This window comes from Corapipo altera, unplaced genomic scaffold (assembly GCF_003945725.1).
Source record: "Corapipo altera isolate COAL_440 unplaced genomic scaffold, ASM394572v1 61553, whole genome shotgun sequence".
Classification (NCBI taxonomy): Eukaryota; Metazoa; Chordata; class Aves; order Passeriformes; family Pipridae; genus Corapipo; species Corapipo altera.
Window position 1 is genome coordinate 3,204,449 of NW_020884918.1, and position 17,202 is coordinate 3,221,650.

At 36.5% G+C, this 17,202-nt stretch overlaps 1 protein-coding gene across 1 annotated transcript in view; it reads left to right on the forward strand.

Moving 5' to 3' along the window:
- The window catches only part of PIK3C3 (phosphatidylinositol 3-kinase catalytic subunit type 3), a 66,750-nt gene that overhangs the window by 38,123 nt on the left and 11,425 nt on the right, over positions 1 to 17,202 (forward strand). The window contains exons 22-23 of the mRNA XM_027656044.1: positions 6,634 to 6,802; positions 11,501 to 11,591. Coding sequence (XP_027511845.1) covers positions 6,634 to 6,802; positions 11,501 to 11,591 — 260 coding nt within the window. The remainder of the gene's footprint in view (positions 1 to 6,633; positions 6,803 to 11,500; positions 11,592 to 17,202) is intronic.

A 17,202-nucleotide genomic window follows, 5' to 3' on the forward strand; every position in this document is an offset into this window, starting at 1 on the left:
ATTTAAATATTAAGCAGTAGTTACTGACAGTCATAAAAAACAAGTTGTTTCCTACTCAGTGTTAGGAATGTATTTTTTATATGACCGTGTCAGTTATCTTGATGAAGTAATTTCTGCGGTTTTTCATGACTCTTATGCTACAGTTCTGGAAACTGAGTGACTTTTTTTTAGTGGTGTTGAGCAGGACATCTAAATTTTCAGGTTTTTTAATGCTCTGTATCATTTTACTTCAAGGACAACTGTAGCAGTTTTTGTGGAAAGAGATATGGGAAACTTTCAGACAAAACATCCTTATCTGTCAGTAATGTTAAAAATTGCAAGAATACTTGCATCAGTTTCATAAATGGGTCTTAGCTGGTACCATGAAGGTCATATTATATAGTCAGTATTGCATAACAGGAATATTTCTTTTCTCTGAAAACTCTGAATCTTCTACTTCTTCTGGAGATTAAATACATTATTAATTGCTCTGTGTTTTAATTTCTTGTTTCCAAATCTTTAGCAGCAAATATTACTGTGTTTTGTAAACAGTAAGACACTTTCGCAGCTGAATGTCCAGTTTTAAGCAATACCAGTACCTCCTTTTAGGATTACAGACTGGTTTATATATCGAAGCCCAGCATCTGAATCAACAGCTAATGTTCCCTTTGTTACCTTGGAAAGACGAGCTGGATGGTTGTGAAGTGGGATTGTGATACATAAGGTGCTGTTGTTCAGTTAACTTTCATGGAAGATGCACTAGGCTAGTATGTTGCAATTCATGCCTTCCCCCAAAAACACGTTATTCTGCATTTGTTCCACTCTCTGATTTTGATTGTAGAGTTGGGATCTAGGTACTGATAAAATACCCAGGTATGTATGTCTTCACGTTTCCTAAACCTTTTAGAAGAGTAAGACATCAGTACAGTCATCAATAGTGTTTCAGCTTTCACAGAGAAGTGTAGTTTCCCTTCACATTAGAGTTGTCTTAGTAATTTCAACTTGTTTTATAGACATAAAAAGCTTTCCCAAAGGTCCAGGCTGTGTGTAGATATTTCAGGATATCCTAGACGTTCAAATGTCTTTCTTGAGTAGCTGGGCATGTGGCGTGTCTGACAAGCTAACCCACCTAGTGACTGGCCAACTTCATCTTTCAATAACCCTTAGGGGCCTACGAGTAGATTCAAGTTCCCAGTATGTGTTCTCAAAGTACAGGTGCTTTGACCTGAGCCATACACCTGAAATTGTTCTGTAACAGGAGGGCAAATTGCTACGTGGATAAAATCAGGTTATATAACTATCTTCAGAGCAGCTCAAAAACTGAGCAGTCAGAACTTGAAAACCACATTTGGTTTTAGCATCATGTTACATGTGCTATCATGTGTTGATAGGTGAAAGGGCTGTACTGTCTTCTAATTTAATGCTTAGAGGTAGAGCTGTGGTCTGTCTCCAGTGTGAAGTACCCCAACTGACATCAGATTTATTCTTCAGTCTTGGTTAGAAAGGGTTGCCAGGTAAGACAGCAGGGACCTAAACAGATCCACATGTGAGATGACACCATGTGTTTGTATTTCCAGATGGTCAAAACCACCTATCCTAAAGCAGGTTTGAAGATTACAAAAATGGAAGAACTATGGGATTCAAACCTTCCCTCTATATCAGTGTTTAGATAAGCACATTGTTAAATCTGTTTATTAATGGTGCAAACGACTATAGCATGTAAAATGTAGTGGAATTTTTAAACGTGTTTTCAAATGTTACTGGTCTTGATAGGGGAAAATCCTTATTAAAAAAAAAAATAAAAGTAACATATACTTTTATCCTTTAGATTCTCCCTGCAACTCCATTTCCTGTGATGCTTATTGCAAAAAGACCATAACTCTTGGCTGTTGATCTGCTAAAACTTTTTCTCTAATAGGTATCTTGAACAGTATTTCTCATTTAACAATATACATCGAACACATTTTTCTCCTGTAATATGGAATTTTTTCTTAATTTATCGAGCGTATTTTGAGAATGGAGGGGAGAAGTTGGAAGTTACAATCCTAAGGACAAGCTGAGCTCTTATTGATCATATGGATGACAGTGATAAGCTTTACCCCCAGCTGTTGCTGCATGATGACTTTAAAACCTGTATCCTGAATAAGTCATTAAAAACTCGTGTTACTTTCACTTTTGTGAAGTCTTGGAAAAATTGTAACATGCTGATGATGAAAATGATGACAATAAATTAGGAATTCTGATTTTTGTCAGCATGGCAATGCTCTGTTAACAAAAAGGCAAGATTTTGACAGTAATGTCAGAATTTGTTGGGAAAGCCAGAAAACCACCCCGTCCATCCAACCGTTTTCATCGGAGGAGTTTTTATGCTGTTGTTTCAAGTTTAAAAATAGGAATTCAGTTAAAATAGTCACTAAATTGTACTTTTTTGTTATGAGCCGTGTTAAAATAATGGTGACGCTTGGGGGTTACAGGAAAAGTACTGAAATACTGAGCTTGGGGTTTGTTGTGTTTTGGTTGGTTGTTTTTTCCCTCCAACAATGAGAACAGAGCAGTTTGAAATAATTTGTAAGGTTTTTTTACTGTTAAAAGACAATTGTCATCAGACTTGTTTTATTTCAGTAATTGCATCTCATTTGCTTTGTCTTCTGCCTTTCATTTAAGGTTTTCAGAGTCCTGTACTGGTTTTCAGTAGTTTTTTGTAACTGTCCTCTAGTGAAATGGAAAAATTACTGCTATATGAGAACTTTTTCCTCTACTAAATCTAGGTATTAGCAGTAAAAGTGATGGACAAATCAGCCTCTCCAGCTGCATTCAGGTGTTATTGGCTATTGCAAGCACCAGATATCAATTTTTAGTCTCTAAAGGTCCATACTTCACTTAATCAAAGATCACTCTCAAGGCTGAAAGGAACTCAGATGGACTTGGAAATCCCTGATACCCTGACTGCTAGTCGGGGAAACTTTCCGTGTTTCATGCCGTTTCCTTGAGGTCTCCAAGGGCCTGTCCTCTTTATTCCAATATGTTAGAAATCCAGGTATTCAGTAGAAAAATTTAGTCAAACGCATGAAATAAATAAATAATTTTTTTAAAAGGCAAGCTTAAAAGTACTCACCAGTATCAGCTTTTAGGTTTTGAATTAAATAATTTTGTGTGCATGCTGCATTATTACTTTTTTCTGCAAGCTTTTTTTCCTCTTCCAACCAGTAACTGCCTTCTCTTGCTTTTCCTACAGTAAAATACTTTAAATGGGGAGTTCAGAGTGGGTTTGAAAAATATAAAATATATTTAACGTAGTTAAATGGAAGCTTTGGATATACGTTACTAGGGCACTGTTTTTAAGGTAAGAGACTCTGCAGGAAGTCTTTCCTGCAGAGATTTTTCCCGCTTCCTGAAAGAAGTCTTTTAGACTTTGAGGAGTGAGCCACTTTGAACATCAGAAATGTCTCTCCAGAGCTCTGTATCTTGGACTCCTTGTGGGTGCCTACAGTCTTCCTCTGAGTCTTGAGACAGAGCAGGAATTTCATGCATGCCTGTCTGTGGTCTTGAGGTGTTTCCTGAATTGTTTCCTCAGATGCCTAAAATCCCCCACTTTTATGAGGAATTCATATTTTTAAAAAAGTCTTAGAAATCCAAGACCTTCTATACGTAACCCTACAAGAATTTAAGGAGCTCAGATGATGAAATCTGTTTCACCTACTCTCTTAAATAACTCCTGTTTTTAGTTTAAATCATGACTGAAATGAAAATAAAATCTCCCCCATATGATTTAGCAGTCATTTGGGAACAGTAATGAACCAAAGCTAAAGGTCCAGTTTTGTCTGTAATTTATAGACATGTCTAATAATTAAGAGCCCTTTAAATTAAGATGTAATAAATCTGAAGAAGTTGGATCATGGTAAAACATGATGGTCTAAGAGATAGAAGTTTATGTGTTATGACACTCACACTATTGAAGGAAGGACATGTAATTGTTTTATAAAACGTGGAAGTTCAAGGCCTTTAGAGGAGGTGGTGTTACGCAAAGGTCACATGCAGTCTAATTTAGTGAGCAGTCAGGTGATAACTGTGTATAAATTCCATTATATGAGTATGAAGGATTACAGTGAGGTGACTGGTACAAGTTGTACAGTCCGTCCCTGGAGACATTCAGAAACTGCCTGGACGTGGTCCTGGTCAAGGCAGCTGGCTCGGGGTGGCCCTGCTCAACCAGGCGGTTGGACCAGGTGTCCTTTGGAGGTCCCTTCCACCCTCACCCATTCTGTGATTCTGTGAAATGAAAGTTGCATAGAATCGTCTTCTAAATTCTTTTGAGAAGGTGTGCGTGTGCTTCTTGCCAACCATATTACATAACTAAGAAACTGTCAAATACAAACTGCACGAAATTAGTGACTCTCCAGAACTAAAAATCTCTCTGAAAACCTGTGCAAACAAGATGCTCATTCTGCTGTAAACTGTTTTTCAGCTATGGTTACTAGAGAAGCATTGTCTTAGCTGGGGTTGACAAATTTCAAATGAGTAATGTTTTGAGTAATGTAAAAACAAACAAACAAACAAACCCAAATATCTTTGGCTTGACCAAAAAAAACAATTCATAAGTTGTTCCTGGCAGGTTTTGCCCCCATCCTTAAGACACATATGGGGAGTGATGGCTATGTTACAAGACAATGAGCTTTTCACAGTGAAAAGTGAATTCTTACAGAATAAAAAATCTTATTAAGTAAGATCTTACTTTATGGTGAACTTACCACTGGCTGCCACATGAGAGGAGCCCCAAAGAGGAGATACAAGGACTCCCCGAAACAAAATCTCAGCCTCGGCCATATTGATCATCATAACTGGTCTACTCTGGCCTCCAACCCGGAGGTCTGGAGACACAGCATCTGTAACACTGCTGATGCCTTTGAGAAAGCACACAGGATCACCCTTGAGGAAAAAAGACAACGCAGAAAGAATCGTGCCTTGCAGAATTTACCACCTAAGGAGTCTTTGTGCTGTACCTTTTGCAGTCGGACGTTCCTGTTTCGTATTGACCTTTTTAGCCACCAGCGCTCTTGTGACAAACGTGGGTAGAGCCCTTCCCAAATCTTTGCTGGTGAAGCCCAACCATTCAGTGAAATAGTCAGAGGGGTGACTAATTGAAAAATACTGAGCCTTTTTTTTTTTTTTTCAGGAGCACTGAGCACCTAATCTTATGAAAGTCTCAGTGAATACAGGTGCTGTGAGTTAAAACTCCTCTTAGCAAATGCATCCCTGTGTAGTGCTGTTCGGTTCCATAATTCTGAAACAAGACTCTGTGTTCTGTGCTGTCTCTCTGTCTAGATAATAATCGTGCTAAAATTTTCTACATTCTTGTTTAGAAGATCTTTTATCTTGTATCTGTGTGAATATCTGCAATCTCACCATCTTTTTGTGATGTAGTTCTGCTAGGGCCCAAGTCATTGCTTAAATTACACATTTCAAACTGAAAAAAACATTTGCAGAACACTTTGAAAAACATTTTTTTTTGCTTTATATAAGTGAATCAAGAGTGTTCCTAGAAAATGACCTCCTAAGAATTATGAATTGTTCTACTTTGATTTCTATTAACAACATTGTATATTTATATAATATTTAGTCTTCAGTATATCCAGATATTTTAGGTTTTTCGAAGTTGCTGGTAAACTGCAGTTTACCAGCTGAAGTTCAGTTGTCCATTTTGCCACCTGTTGTGTCTCACACTTGGCTCAGTACTACTGAAGGGAAGTACAGTGAATTCTCCCCAGTAAAGGTATGAGCACCGTGGTGAGCAGTATGGCCATGTGCAAACTCTTGATATGAAGGGAAGTTGCCTTGTGCGTTTGAAGACAGCAGGTATATAGAAGTTTTTTGTTACGTTAATGCTGCAGAAATGTTTTAAATGTAGTCAGTTGAAAGGGAATAGGTAGTGATCAAGTGATGTACTGAATTTTAGTACTGAAAGAGTGCATGACAAACTTTGGTGCATTTGCATTTGCAATACAGTTTCAGATTTGGAGTTGTTGTGATGTTTCTTCAGTGTATTTCCAAGCTGTTGATAAATTTTTACCTTACTCAACTCAAAAGACTTTTGAAACCACATTGAAGTCTTCGTTGGTATTTAGTGGCTTCAAAAAGTTGTTGTTAGGATCCTGAGTCTTATTTTCCCTTTGTTGTATTAGTTCTGTGTCAAGTTTACCATATTTCGTGCCACAGCAACTGAACAGGATGCACACATTGCACTGCTTTTAGTATTATTTTAATTTGCTAATACATTCTAAAGAAAGTGGAAAGACTTAATAGTATCTATTATATAAATTGAGCATTAAATATCTACTAACCAGTTTCAAATATTGGTTCAGTCTTTGTGAATATACTCTGTGTGTTTAAAAATCAAAAAAGCAGAAAAAGCGATCTTGCCTTTTAGTACGCCTAGTGAATTTGAAATCAGCTTTACTTCTCGAAAACCACAATTTCAAGTTAACAACTGAGTATATAAATGAATATATAAATATACTGTTATAAACCTTACAGAAAAGAATTAATTTTAGTTTCTGAGAGCTCCCTACTGTCTCTAGAGACTAGACTTAAAAATTCTATTTTTCTAAGCTTTGCATCAAGAACTATGTGACGTTTTTGCCTTTCTTTCCTCTACAGGTAAACTGTTCCACATTGACTTCGGTTACATTTTGGGCCGGGACCCCAAGCCCCTTCCTCCCCCGATGAAGCTGAACAAGGAGATGGTGGAAGGCATGGGAGGGACACAGAGTGAGCAGTACCAGGAGTTCCGCAAGCAGTGCTACACGGCCTTCCTGCATCTCCGCAGGTAACAGGGCTCGTTTTGTGCTGAAATTTGTTAGAGCCGCCCTAAAGCAGGAGAGAAGAGGAGCAACTGAATCACTGAAATGTTTCTGTGGAAAATCCAAAACTTGCTTAAGTGTGAACGTAAACTCAAGAATTTGTATGAAACAAAGGAATGAAAACATAGTAGCGGTGGTGGAGCTTGAATGTAATTGTTCTTCAAGTTAAATCCCCGAGTTTTGCTTGTTTAATAACTTTAATAGCTTTATTTCAGAACTTGTATGGGGTGTCAAATTATATATTTCTCTTTTGGGTATATTTTTGCCCTTAAGCATGTTTTCCTCTGGTTATTGATGATCAAGTAATTGTCATTTTCACTCTTAAGTCATTACTCATTTGCTGCTTTATCCTCCTCCAGTTTAGATTAGTGATGATCAAATTCTTTGGCTTGAAACTGACACACACATATGCTTAGTTGACTTCAGGTCCTGTGGGACAAAAATTAGCTGCTTGTAGTGACAATCAAATATGTTAGAAATTTCTTTAGATACTCAGACCTGTGGCAGCTAAAACCTCTTTAGACTCTGTGTATCTACAGACCAACAGATCTCTTCTTTAAATTTGGAATCAGCCTCATTCTTTTGCAGTGGCTGTATTACTTACCATCAGCTTTCTGAACCAAGTAGCTCAGCTTTGTTCTGTTTAAACAGAACACAGGTAAGCACTCTTGGTCTGTCCAGGGATTTGATTTACCACATCTTCAATAGAGATGAAATAATCTCACTTTAATATCAGGATTACATAATGCAAACGTCCAAATATGTGGAAAAAAACAGTAATATGGAAAACATATGTGAAAAGTACAATGTAATATGAAAAGCAGTCAGTCAATGATATGAAATAAGATGCTGTATGTAGTTCTCCGCTTGTTAAAAGGAGGAAGAGTAAGGAATTGGTCTAAGAATTAATCTTAATGGCTTAAAAGCAATTCAACAACCTGAAAAAACAGTGGCATGTTATCAGCAAACAATACTTGTGGTGTCAGAGAACAATCAGAAAGGCTAATGCATATTCCAAGTTCTGAATTACTTAAAGCTGTTTTGTAATGCTTTATTTCTTATTTGTCATATATTGAAGTTGTTTTGATTGTTTAAACCTAGCTGTTTCAATGGAGAAGTCTGTTGTGTCAGTGAAGGATTATTCATTGAATTAATTTATGTAATGATTTGCTACAAAGATCATCAGTAGGTGTGGAGTATAGCAGTAATTTGGGTATACAACCTAAAGTGTAAATCAAGATAGGTTCATTTATAATGTCTGTGATTGTAGTTGTAATTATAGTCTCTCCAATATTTGTTCAGTTTAATAGGGAAATATTTTTAAATGGTTCTGGATAAATATCTTTAAGGCTTTCAACAGAGATAGTGTAGGAGAATATTAGAATTACTGTAGCTATTACTTCAAGCAGCTAGAACTAAAAATTATTGAGCTTACTTGCTTATTGAAAAAAAAGAATAATTGGATGTGAAACTGCTTAGTTCTAACAGCTCTGCATGTTGGCAGAAATGCACTCACAGATACACCTTCTGGCCAAGTAGTGTGAAACCATAACTTCTGATTGCTAAGACAAAATGCAAACTCTGTCATGTTCCCCAGTTTGTGTTTCATTTTTGTTCTTTATTTCCCTGAGGTGGAACCAGTTCCCTACATATGTCAGGTACTGTATGTTGGTGTTCCATGATTCCTACTGGAATGGGTGTTGCATAGTGAAAACAAATATAAGGAATTTAAAAGTTACAAGTAAAACAATAGTTCTGTTCATTGTTCCAGATTGTAAGCATTTTGGCATTATTATCATGATCATTATTTTGTGGTTTTTTTGTTTGTTTGGGGGCTTTGTGGGAAGTTGGGGAGATGCTTTCTACTTCCTTGAACAACAGTAATGGGTTGTGTGTGTTTGTCAGCAGTGCTGTAATAAAGGAACAGCCTCTGCATTCTGAGTGTGTTGCAGGGCAAGTTGTGGCTGCTATCATTTATGAAAGCCAACTTGGACATGACAGCGTTTGGGGAGTGTAGGTGGTCTTGAGAAGAAGTGAGCCATGGGGCGATCCCAAGTCACACTGAAAAAAGGCAATTGCATTTTAAACTTAGGAATTTTTGACCAGGTAGACAGGGCCTTAGTCTGGGACTGCAAATAACTGTAAACTCTCCTGTCCTTGTCTTGTAGCTTTGAATTTGATAGAGTATTTTCACTGTCAACAGCCTAAATATTTAATTGCTCTAGGGCATCTATATGCAAAGGAGCCAAGTAAATGTTGGAAAAAAAATAAAGGAATGCTTAGGATCAAGCATTTATTTGATATATTAAGCACTTAAAACCAAAAGTTTCTGTTCTCAGAAAACACATCAGTGAGAATTCAAACTTCTGTCTGTTGTGCATTTCTTCTTTAATACACAAGGCCTCGTCTATGTAGGAGTTTTTTCTTGGATTTCTTAAAGTTTAACAGCACTTCATGTTCAAAGTGTAAGTTAATCAACCTTCAGTGTAGCCAAGTGCTCATCTGTTTTGTAAGTTAGCTTGTACTGAGCTTTGAGAAAAGCAAATTGTGTGAGAAGGATTTGGGTTTGGATTTAGGTGCTTAATTGAACCTTCTTAAACCTAGGAATTCCTATCTCCAAGTTTGTTCTGGCTATGAATGGAAGTCAGCCATTCTGGAGGACTTTGTAATGCAGATGTCAAAGATGAGTGATACCACTTGCTTGACAAAGGTGTTTGTTTCTTACAGGTCAGCCTCCTAGCTCAGGTGAGTCAGCAGAATGTCTCCTCTTAGGATGAATTTGGGCTGTCAGTTCTCCAGCTGTGAACCTCATGGCATATTTGCCAAATATGTAGCGAGTAAGATGGATGACAGTGGACTACTGAGTTACAGAAATGCTGGGGTGAGGGGCAGAGGAGAGACCTGTGGATAATATAGTGAGCAACTCTTTCTTAATCTGGGGGTTTTTCTACTCAATATATCACCCAAAACTACTTTTTTTTTTTTTTAACGAGGTTCTTTAGGTGACCTTATGCTTCAAGAACCAAAAGACTTGATTGTGGGGAACAGAACCAGCTCTTAACTGGCATCTAGCAATGATGAGTAGACCTTTAAAATCTTTTTACAAACCTCCATCACGTAAATAACTCCAGTAACCACCTGCAGTGCTCATAAGCTCTTGTCCTCTACGCGTTTCAAGAGCAAAAGGGTCTCAGGGTCGGTTCAAAGGAAAAACTGCTGATGGAAGCTACCAATAACCTATGAAGAGACTTGAGAGCACATATGTGTAAGATTTAAGCATGTTTAAAGTAGATTTGTTTGTTTCAGACAGGTAGGGGAAAAAAAAAAATCAGTACTATCTGTGATGTCTGTTTCTGGCAGCAAAGCAACTTGACTGCCAGATTTCTTATCCAGGTCTGAAACAAAATGGTAGTTTTCTGCTTCTCTTTTGACTTGTGGTAAAAGTAATTTTCCCTACTCCAGTCTCTCGCCCCTGTGAAAGTGAAGCAGAACAGCTGAAACAAAGTAGACACTGAAGATTTCTGGCCAAACAGTTTATTTTAAATGCTTGCATTATAAAACCTCAAGTCTTATATGGGAATGTGTTAGGTAGTGCTAGTTCCAGATAATAATTAAGTATCATGAGTGTTTGATGGAATTACACTTGTCTAGAGAGATATTTTTTTGAGCAGTATTTACTTTGTAAAATATGCCCATGAAGCAATCATTTTGTATAGTTAAAATACTTTGTACTTGCAACTGTCAGCTTATATATGTTCAGCAGCTTCCTAATAAACAATTTTTGCTGCTAAGAATTCATTTTCTATCATCTGTGAAGTTCCTGATGCTCTTAGCAAAGCAATATTTGAAATTTTGAGGTCTGTTGCATACATTGTCTCTTTAAGAGAACTAGACTTCTTTGCAGAGGAAAGGGAGCTTCAGTTTATGTTGAACAGCTTGAAAATTATCCTTTCAAAAAGCAGCTTACAGCTAATTTCCTGCAAGGGCAAAATGGTTTTCTTTAAAAAAATAATCCTGAGTGCTTCCAACACCATTTCAGAGCTGAAAACTGTTCTCTGCCTTGTCTGTTTTAATGGTTATAGATGACATATGTACTTCGTAAATGTAGCGTGCTACCACTGTTACTGGAGCTTAACTGAGCACCTGAAGACTTGGATCTGGTTAAATATTTAACTTGTTGTGTCAAAAGCCCTTACAGTGACTTGAAAAATCATGTCTTGTAATTATGAAGAGTTCAGCTCTTAGAATGTTAATTTATATCATACTGCTGTGTTGCTTTTTAATAAAAAATAACCTTTGAATCAGTATTCTAGCAAATGTTTGTCCTACTTGAGGTAGAAAATGGCATTAAATCTTAAAATACATGAAATCACAGTTTATATTTGATGTGTCTCTGAGTAAATGTTCTGGTAATTTTAGAAAATTATAACAAAATCAGGACAATTTATTGAGTTTTGGCTGTGTGAGAGAGTTTGAGGGCTAAACTTTGATGATTAATGTCAGTATCTTATGTTCTTAACATAAATATATTCAATTAAATGTTGCAAATTGATCTCTGAAGAATTACCAATTCACTCTTAAGATGATGAGTTCTTAATTTGTTTACAAAAAGTGTCTTTTGTGCAGTTTACAAAGTGTTTTACGTAATTTGCTCTTCTGCTTAGGTATTCCAACTTGATCTTGAACTTATTTTCTCTCATGGTGGATGCCAACATTCCAGATATTGCTCTTGAACCCGACAAGACTGTAAAAAAGGTAACTGAAAAGCTTTCCTTGTCTTTCTGTAACCTAGGTCATCTCATTAAGAAATGTTCAGGCACTTGTGATGATTTTTTTTGTATCTGACCTGAGAACATTTACTCCTCTTAGGAAATCTTGATCAGTTTCTAGAATCATTGAAGTTAAAGATAGGAGCGTGTACTTTGAGATCATTTAGCACATGTGCCCATAAATACAGAATGCCTTTTTATCATCCATGCAGTAGTGCACAGTCTGCCCTAGCACTCTGTTCCAGGGGGTATTTTAGGTAAGATCACTGTTCCCACCTTATCAAACCTTTTATAACCAAAGCAGTCAACACTGACTATATCATGAAAGGTTGTTCTGTCTAGTCTAGATTACTGTAAGTCATGGATGGTTTTATAAAACCAGTCTGCTGAAGGTTTGAAACCTGTAGGCTTGTATATCTTCATCACCAAGAAATTTTTGTTTATTGTGAAAACAGGCTGATGTCCCATAATTCTGACTTTGTCCCTCTACTCCAGCTTGAGCCATTCTTCTCCATTTTGTGTTTGAGCAGCAGTTGACATGAAAAATACTGGATCCTTGTTCATCTAGATTTCATTGCACTTACATTTTAGACAAATGTTGGCTCTTTTATAACCTGGTTTATAGTGAAGGGCTATGTATTTTAATTCCACAAAGGACTTTGTGGAGCCTCTGTATCCAATGGAAATTAGTTCAGTGTAATTTTTATTTCAGCTGTAGATTTTCTCTAAAAAAGGTTGTTCTTCATTGTTTACAATAAGCTATGAAAGCAGAGATTCAGAATCTTTAAATTAATATTTCATGTTGTAATATAATTTCCCTAAAGAAGACTAAATTGTGACTCAAACAAAGGTTTTTTTTTGCCTTCAAGAATCTGAGCATTTCTGTTCAGAGTTCCTTGGTTTCAAATTGATACAAAGAGTTCACGTAGCTATTCAATTTCATTTCCAGGAAGGCTGAGCTAGCCACAAATGCTGTGTTTTGTAGTGAAGGTGACAGTCCTCCCTCCACATGACTGTCTTCCTGAGAAAATGACATCTAATTCTTTCTCCATATCAATATTTGAACCTCACCTCTGTCCCTAAATGCCCTACAAAGACTGAGTAGATAACTCACATAGAACATGGGAGGTAAAAGCCTGAAGTAGCCAGCTAAAATGGTTCAATACCTACCAAGTTCTGGGAGTAACTACATTGTTGTACAGACACCTTCTTTTGAAGGAAGAGACCTTCCTAACCTTTTATTTTTATGAAGAAGACTTGTTTAATTCTGACTACCCACTGTAAAAAGGCATGATATACAGTAAGGGAGGGGAAGATGTTTTAGATTGCAAAGTCTACAAATAGATGCACCATAAATCCTAGGAAATTTGAAGTATGCAACTACATGCAGAGGAGAGACTAATTTTTGGGAAAGTTTGTTGTTGACTGAAACAGTCATCAAGAAACCAAACAAATGGTTTCATTGAATCCCAGAAGTGCTGTTTTTTCATGTTTATATCGGTAGGTTTGAGACTTGCTGTGTATTTTAATCTTACTCAGTATCTGTTCAGAGTTCCCTGTCGTTTGATCATAGAATCCCAGAATTTGGGTTGGAAGGGACCTTAAAATTCATCTCGTTCCAACATGGCAGGGACACCTTCCACTAGACATGTGTCACTGTTCATTCCTGCCTCGAATGCTCTCTCATGAGCTCGTGTATGTTTTTATCAAACAGAATTTCCCAGTGCTTGCTAATTAACATGAAATATCCTTGTTTCTTGTTAGTATCTTGGCATTGCATTTTATGGTAGTAAACTCTCTAGAAGTGCTGTCCAAGGGTATATGCTTTCTGTAATTAATGATAGTAGGGCATCAGATTCTGTAAAATACTTGTAAAGGATTATTTTAATGTAGCAACATTTGAGTATTTCAGACACTTCTAAAACTCTTTTACTCTATATAAATTTCCCATATAATTTTCTTGAAATCACAAATCATGATACAGAATTAAAACCCAACAAGTCTTTTCTACAGCTGAGAAGTATGTTACAGTTCACTGATGTACAGTAGTTAAAAATCAAGATTATGTAAAGCATAATGGCATTGTGTGCAACTGGAGATCATGGAAGGAAGCAGTATCTAAAAAAGAAGTTGTGAGAGCCATGAATTATATCCATGTGGTTACTTCTGAATTCCATTACAAAGTATAAATAATAGTGCCTTCTTTGCTTGAAAAGCATAGTTGTTATATGACAGATCACTATTAGATCAAATGCAGCAATTAGTTATTGGGATTGTTAGCTCTGGCAGTGACTGCAGCTTGGTGAATTGTGACTTTTACCCTCATGTAAGTTCAAGGCTGTCTGTTCACAGAGGCTTTAAAATGTGTTACAAACTAGAACTGAAGCAGTAAGGCAAGTGCTTCTGACAAGGAATGGAAATCACTTTCAAATGCTTTGAGAGGAAAAGATCCTACTTTTCTGGGTTCTCTGAGTTGATTTACAGTGTGCTTGTTCCTTTAAAAAACAAAAGAAGACCCACACAATAACATACTGTCAGAAAGATAGCCAAGTTTTTCAGATCTCCCAAGTATTGTTATTTTATATAAACTCTTTTTTTTTTTTCCTGAATGCTCAGCTGTTTTTGACCACTATTAGTGGTTTAGATGTAGTCTTTTTGGTTCAAAATCAGCCTTGGAATATACTCCCTAAATCTGTGCAAAAGATAATATGTGATATGGGATCCCTGAAGACGAGGTGAACAGAGGAACCTTCCGTAAAGCAATGGTTGATATTATAATCTACTGGGTGCATATGACAATGTTGAAAGCTCATACAACAGCAATTGTTTTATTTAGTTCTCAGTTTTTGGGTTTACTGTTTTACTGGGGAAAAGAAACAAAAAAAACCCAAAAACCGAAACAAACAAAACAAAACAAAAACAAACAAACAAACAAAACCCCAACCAAGAACCACAAGAAAACCAGACAACAACTGTAGAATCAACAATGGGCTAGAATCAGAATCATCTTAACCCGTTATATAATGGTGAGTAGGTCACTGTTAATTGGGGTTTTTAAAAATAATGTGTTAGAAAACTTATTTTGGGTATCTTTGTTAGCCCATCTCAAATCAGTTATAAACTTTGTTAGTACTAATAAAAGAAAGGAACAAAGTGTCTTGCATCTCTTGGGTTGAGTGGCAAGTTCGTTCAGTCATTTAACAAGGTAATACTGTACCTTGTTGTAGGAAAATTGAATAAATGCTTTCAGCATCTCAATTGATTTTTATTTTTTTCCTTAAAGCTTTAACAAAAAATCCATATATATATCAACAGACTCAAATTAGGTAAAGATCTATTTTGGACTGACCTGCAAAATTAAATTACCTTTGATGTGTGAGACAAGTCAATAGCCATTTCAGCCATGGTATCACTTTCACCAGAGACAAAGGTGGAGATTTACAAATGTTTCTGTATCTAAGAAGGTGTCCTGGTAAACAGTGTAGGTGGAAGTTCATAGACAGCATTTTCCTCATTGATGCTGCAGTACCACTCATATTCCTTTTTGCAGAGCCCTACTTTTGGTCCACACTCACTGGAACCAGTGAGGCTCTAGTCCCACAGGCATCTGAAGTCAAGTAACTGGGGTAACTAGTTAAGTTACCTTTACCTAAATTTTGAGATTAATCAGAATACTAGTTTTATAATTAAACTGCAAGGAGAATGATGGTAGAAAAAAAATTCTTTTCAAACAAAGGAATGCTTACTGAAGTATTGTATATATTATATATATTATAACACCTGTCGAAGTATTATACTGCAGTTATTTTGTCAAACAGTTTTTTTGGCATAAAGATCTCTGATACTGGAAGTTTAATAGGTGTAGCTATACTGCTGTTATCAAGTAGGCATGAATTATTCCAAATGTTATTTCTAAAGAATATTTCTTTGCCATGTTAGATGGTAGCTCAAGTTCAAGTCTAATCTTTATTTTCACAAAGAGACATCATGTATCATCCTCACTTCCAGTAGGCAGGGAGGTAGGTGTTTTATGTTGCAGAAAGTATCTGCCTGCTAGTGAAAGTACAGTCAGATGTAAAAACGTGCTGGCGAGTAAAGCTGCCTTTGGAAATAAAATGTTTTTTGTGTTCCTCTTTCCTGAACTTTCTGCTGAGATCTTAGAGCCAGAATGTAGGTTTAATTTTAGTAATCACATACGTAATCTAAATAAGCATAAAATTTGCATCTACCATATGGTAATGATGGCTAGAGTGAAGTAAATTGAAAAAAGAATAAAGAATACTATCAACATTGTCCATGTCTCAATTTCTTGTACCCTCTCTTGTCATTTCCTGTGGTATATAGGTGTATTATTATGGGATGCTTGCTAGTTAGACTAGTTAAGAGAAGATGGTTGAAAGTGAGCAATCCTTGGACTTTCTGATGTTCAGACAAATAAGGAAACCAAGTAAGATTGTAAAGAAACTTATACAGAACGTGTCCTCTTCAGTGAGGCATTGGATGATTTGAGTTATGATTTCAGGTTTTTTTTTCCTTTACGAATTTAAGACTCCTATGTTAAATGAGAGTTTTTAGAAAAATCTGAGTGCAGAAAGTATTCATAAGGAGTATCACTGCTAACATGGGGAACAAAAGGGAAGTCAGGTTCTTTATCTTTTTTTCCAAATTTTTTTTTTCTTTTTTCAAAATACTGTCTCCTATCTAGTAACAGCTTGGCATCCCAGGAAGCTCACTGACAGAATGTAATTGTATAATCAAGCTTAAAATCTTAACTGAAGGCATATTACCCAGGTGTTGTTTCTGTCTAAGGGTTTTGGAAAGTCTTGGGAGAAATGCACATCAAGTGAAGTCAAAATTGGAACAGCAGCTTCTGTCGTGTGTAACTTTGTGCAAAATAAGTACAGATTGCACCTCTGACGTGGTTTATGGCACAAGTGTGTTCCTGTCCTCCTTGAAGGTACTTTCACATCCTTCCTGTTCAAAAGAGAACAAACTCTACAGAAACTGATTTTGCTTATCAGAGAAAAGTGACAGGGGATATATTTTTTCCTGCTGGCATGAAAAGAAACACAAACTCCCCGTGGCTTCAGCTGGAGATGTGGATTTAGAACACACCAAAATTTGACATTCCCTTCCTACTTGCATTGTGTAATGTTTGTTTTCAGAAATTAAATCAGTGCTGACCTTAACAATGCATTCCCACAGCTAAAATTGGACTGACAATGAGTGAGTCAGCATTGTCCTGAAAACAAAGCTGTTTGAAGTTTCACAACTGTTTATCCACTGCTATCCACTTGCAGTGAATATACCCAATATTTGTAGATAGATAGGCTAGTCCCTTTCAGTTGTAAGAAAAGCTTGTTGTACTGACTCACTTGCCTCACTCCATTTTCGATCACTACTTTTCCCCACAGAAAAAAATCTGAAAACAGGGATTACCACTGCACAAAATTGTTTCCATCCTCAGACCTCTAGAAATCCTCTTCGAATTTGTCCTATTTAGTTTCATAGCAAAAAGCATACCAATTTTGGACCAAGAAAAAGTAGCTGCAGAGCTTAAAATTAGTTGTCTTTTTGATCCTTTCATCTCCTTTTGT